Source organism: Otolemur garnettii, unplaced genomic scaffold (genome assembly GCF_000181295.1).
Source record: "Otolemur garnettii isolate 467f Iridium unplaced genomic scaffold, OtoGar3 scaffold00232, whole genome shotgun sequence".
Taxonomy (NCBI): domain Eukaryota; kingdom Metazoa; phylum Chordata; class Mammalia; order Primates; family Galagidae; genus Otolemur; species Otolemur garnettii.
The window spans coordinates 323,370-328,252 of record NW_003852627.1 but is presented as its reverse complement, the minus strand read 5'-3'; the positions used below and the strand labels follow the sequence as shown (position 1 = coordinate 328,252).

At 50.4% G+C, this 4,883-nt stretch overlaps 1 protein-coding gene across 3 annotated transcripts in view; it reads right to left on the bottom strand.

The window, feature by feature from the left end:
- Window positions 1-1,766: 1,766 nt before the first annotated feature.
- Window positions 1,767-4,883, bottom strand: part of METTL22 (methyltransferase like 22) — a 21,816-nt gene continuing 18,699 nt past the window's right edge. For 2 of the 3 annotated variants that reach the window (XM_003802065.3, XM_023508216.1), the window contains 2 exons: window positions 3,259-3,427; window positions 1,767-1,860 (listed from right to left, as the gene is read on the bottom strand). In XM_003802065.3, the coding sequence (XP_003802113.1) occupies window positions 1,825-1,860; window positions 3,259-3,427 (205 nt within the window). In that variant the 3' untranslated portion in view covers window positions 1,767-1,824. The remainder of the gene's footprint in view (window positions 1,861-3,258; window positions 3,428-4,883) is intronic. The other variant, XM_023508215.1, reaches the window with a different exon arrangement.

Genomic DNA, 4,883 nt, shown 5'->3' with positions numbered 1-4,883 from the left:
TGCAGATTCTCAGGTGGTTCTGAGTTGGGTTTGATGCTACATTTCTAGAAAGAATCCATGGGTGTGGCTGCTGGTCCAGGGCCATACAATGGACATGTGGGAAGAGCATGGGTCTGGAAGGCAAAAGGATGTGGGCTCCACGCTTGACGCTGCCCTCAGTAGCTGTGTGATGTTGGGTAAATGGCTTAACCTCTCTGAACTTCAGATGGATCATGTGTAAAATAAGGATCACTTCTGTCTTTTAGACTCTTCGGAAGACTTACAGGTAACATACATTGTGGGTTTTCTTCCTGCTCCCAGAGGGGCAGGGTCAGACTCATTCTGCATCTCCTGAGTTACGAGTTTGGCTGAGACCCATCTCTCTTATCCTAAACAGCGAGTTTTCCTCTTGCAAGGCAGGATTTCTCTACTTTGGCACTACTGGCATCCTGAGTGGGGTCTGCCTGTGTTGTGGGGGCTCCTCTGCGCTCTCCAGGATGTTCCGCAGCATCTGTAGCTTCACCCAACAGGTGCAAAAGCAGCCCTCGCTCCCCTCCTAGGACCAAATGCCCCTGGAGGCAAAACCACCCAGAATTAGGAGATACTATTCCAATCAAGAATTTCCATTACTAATTCATTCAGCACTATGTGCTAGACTATTCGGTGCTGGACCACATGCCAGCCATGCAGGGATGTTTAAGACAAACAAGGTCCTTGACTTCACAGGGAAGTTTTTCTTCTTGAAGCCTCAGTCTTCTCAATTGTGAAGTGGGCATGACAAGGCTGCTGACTTCTTACATTTGTTGGAAAGGTGAAATGAATTTAGAAGTACAAATGCTGGATCCTGACATCGAGATAAGCCAACGCCCGGGGGTATGATGGGCTGAGAATCAGACCTGGGTGCACGGGGAGCGGGACAGTGAGCAGGACAGCTGGATGGGGAGCTAGGAGGCCAGGGCTGTGGGGGTGGGCGAGGAGGGCCATGCCAGGCCCTGGTGCAGAGTGAGCAACGTAGCAGTGAGGTAGGGAGCGGGCTGCAGGATGGCCAAGGGATGCTGGACGATGAGGCCAAATCTGCAGTGAGGGAGAGTGGGAGATGGTCAGAGTGGGAGGAGAGGCATAAAGATGGAAGGACAGATGGACGTCTGTCTGTGCCTGTGATGAAGATGGCACCATGGGAGGGAAGGAAGGGGAGCCCAGGCTGAAGGGAGCATCTCTGAGGGGGGTCACTGCATGGAATCTAAAAGAGTGGATCTTACGTTTGCTCTAAGTGTACTTGATTTGGGATATAAGGGGCTAATATTAAGAAAAAGGCCAATGCCAGTCCAGGCCAGTCCACTCTTGGGCTGGCCCCTTCCTCCTCATGGGGCCCTTATAGAGGGACGGGGATGGAGCACACAGGCCCAGGGGAGGAAACCAGGCTTTTATCCTGAGTGCTGTTATTATGGCAGCTGTGGCAACAACATTAAAGACATTTATAACTAGGTAAGAGAGGGAGCATAGAAACCTCCCTGCACAGCCACGGCCTCCTCCCACAAGGGACACAAGGGGTTGCAATGACAGCCTCAGGTGGAATCAGGCTGAGAACATTTGCTCAACTTGACCAAGCACTCCAGGACACATCACCACATATGATAAACAGGCGACCAAACAGACTCCCAGTCTGGGGCAGTGACACCCCTGGCTGCTCCTGGGAGGCAGTGACAGGCCCCCGAGAACCACCTTGGGTCATATAACAAGGTACATTTCTTATAGTTTTAAAATGACAAAATCTTGAGTTCATCACCCTGGTGAGAGTTTGATTTTATTAGAAATGTGGTACGAGAACACTTGAGCTGCCGCAGGTCACGTTATTGGTTCTGCGATGACCTTCCAGAGCTCCTGCAGCAAACAGAAAGGACAGGTTCTCCAAGTGTGCAAACAAGACCGCTCCGATTCCATCAAGGAAAGTAATTAGCCAAAGAGAGTAGTCAAACAACATGCAAATCATGGTGCCACACGGGGCAGCAGGAAGTGGGTCACCAGGGGCTGTTCATTCTGTCTGACTGTAGCAGAGGGGCAGGGTGAATGAGTCCCAGCATTAACTCACTGCAGGGCCACCCGATGTCACACAAGCAAAAGAGATGAAGAGAACAGCAGCCTGTTGCCAGGATCTTTCCATTTTGGGGGATCTTAAGCACCTGCACTGTGACTGCTGCATTTTGTGAGCAGCTGAGTTTCTGGGTCGTGTGATGCTAATCTTAAAGCTGGCAGGTGGGGAATGCACAAGTACGTGCCTAGGTCTCCCTGTAACCTCACATCCTCATCAGTGGACGCAGCCTGCTGTTCACTGTCTACTGGGAGGCTGACTGAGACGACAGGCAGGGAGGCTGCCACAGGTGGCGTGGCAAAGAATGGAGGGTCCTCCTGACATGGAGAACCACATAAACTGCATGCTGCACTGGCTCGGATAACTCCCTCATCCCTCATCCTCTCCTTTTCCTCCTTAGAACCAGGCCTGGGTCGAGGAAGACACAGTGAAAGAGAGGCCACAGCCAGGAGGCAAAGACAAAAGAAGTAAATTCTCAGTCTCTGTTCTACTATGACTCCAGCTCTGGATAATTTTAGGGGATTTTTAAGGGTAATTTTGACTTTCTAAATTTCCCCCAAGTGCTGAGTTTGAAAGCTGTACTAGAAAGTGATGTGTAGCATGAGGCCCCTAGCTCTGCTGCCTCCTGGCTGGGTGATGTGCCCTATCTCAGTCATGCGTGTTAACACAGGAGATAGTAGACAAAGGGCCTTCATGCTTAGCAGGCGAGCCATGGCTGTTGCAATGACCAGTCAGCCTGGTGAGATGGGGTTCTACTACGCTTAGTGAGAAGGGCCAGAAGTCATGAGACAGGCCTGTTCAGTCTAGAGGCCAGCACATTCCTACAGTGAGAATGTGACCATCAGCTGCCAGGCTGGGCCCCTGCATCAGGACCTACAGCCCATCAAGTCCCTTCCAGGGACTCCCACTCCCCAAACAACCTTCTGCCCTTGGTCTTGCCCCTCTGAGTCGGAACTGCCCACAGAGAAAGTGTGCTAGAAAATCACAGGTGAGGGTACCTGCGGACTCACTTATGGACACGGTGACTGCTAAGAACGGGGTACAGATTCCCCCATGAATTTCACTACAGATGGCACCAAGGATACAGCCTTCAACCCTGCAGCACCTCGGGGCTGCACGTGGAGGGCCCGCTTCATCATGTCCTCTGCCCCAGTCAGCAACCCAGGCCCTGCCCGTGGGCCCAGACCTACCAGCTGCCGAATGCGCTCGTAAACAAGATGCTGAGGGAAGGAGGCCTCCACGGGCTCCACCACAAAGCGCAGCTTGTCATCCGCCAGCTTCTCCAGCACCTGCAGACAGGAACGGAAGTGGTCGTAGGCTTCGCATGTGACATCCAAGTGTCTCAGTGTGAAGTTGAGCCTGTAAACCAACCAGCCGACACACAAACCATTGTCATTACCGGATAGCCACCTGCTTTCCTGCTGCCTCCCAGATCTCATTTCCTCCGAGTGGGTTACTGAGTGCCTCTCTCATGCTAAGTGTTTGAGTGCAATTCCTTCCTATACCTGAGAGGTAGAGGCAGTTGACTGCTTCCGTTTTACAGATGTGGAAACTGAGGCTCAGAAGGCGTAAGTCATGTGAGCCTCTCCAAAATTACATCACTGGAGAGACAAGACACAACCCTGCCTTTGAGGAGCTGCAGATTGGTGCAAGAGGCAGACTCAGATTGATACTTGAGGACGAGCCTTGTGAGCCCCTGCTCGGTTCCACCTGTAGCTGCAGTAGAATCTGGGAGCTGGGGCTGCCCCACAGCTATGTGAAATGAATGAATGAGAGGTGGGGTGGTAGTGGTGTGGAGGATGCAGGGGATGGAGAGAACATTGTCAGGAATCTGGAGGGATGCAGATGACTGAGTGAGTGAATTCAGAAATGGGTCTCCCAACTCTGCCATTTACCTTTTTTCCCCCTTTTTACTGAGATACGGTCTCACTCTATTGCACTGGATACAATGCCCTGGCATCATAGCTCACAGCAACCTCAAACTTTTGGGCTCAAGAGAGCCCCTTGCCTCAGCCTCTGAAGTAGTTGGGACTACAGGCATCCGTCACAATGCCTGGCTAATTATTTTTATTTTTAGTAGAAATGGGGCTTGCTCTTGCTCAGTTGGGTTTAGAACTCCTGAGCTCAAGGGATCTTCCCACCTTAGCCTCCCAGAGTGGTGGGATCATAGGCGTGAGCCACCTTGCCTGGCATCAGTTGCTGTTTAACACTTATATCTGCAAGATAATTTAACTTGAAATTCAAGCTCTTTGCTACTTTCTCTTTTATTTCTAAAGTCTTTCATGAAAAATTTCAAACATGCACAAAGAATGAGAACAGTATGATGAAGGTATCACGAACTTCAGCCCGTGTCTACTCACGGCCACTGTGTCCACTCTGCTACTCCCAGGTCCCCCCCTCCCCACACTGAGTCATTAAAAACTGCCAAGTATCATAGCATTTCCTCCATAAACATGTTGATGAATGTCTCAGAAAGACTCTTTTCAACTAAAACAATTTAGCAGTAATTCTTTAGTATCAGATAGTCAGAGTTCAACTTTTCCTGCCTGTCCTGATCTTTTCCCTTTACAGTGTATAAAATCAGGAACCAACTGAGGTCCAGGCCTTGCTATTGGTTGATGTGCGCCTCAGATGAAGTTCCAGGCATCAGTACCAACAACCCTGGGACAAGTATGTGAGCATGGATGGCTCTGTACATGGGAATTTCTAGATGCTGAACTGCTAGGTCAGGAAATAGACTTGGTTTTACGGTTTTGACTACATATTCCAAACTGCCTTCAGAAAAGCTGTGAACTATTAAGCGTTAGGGAAATGC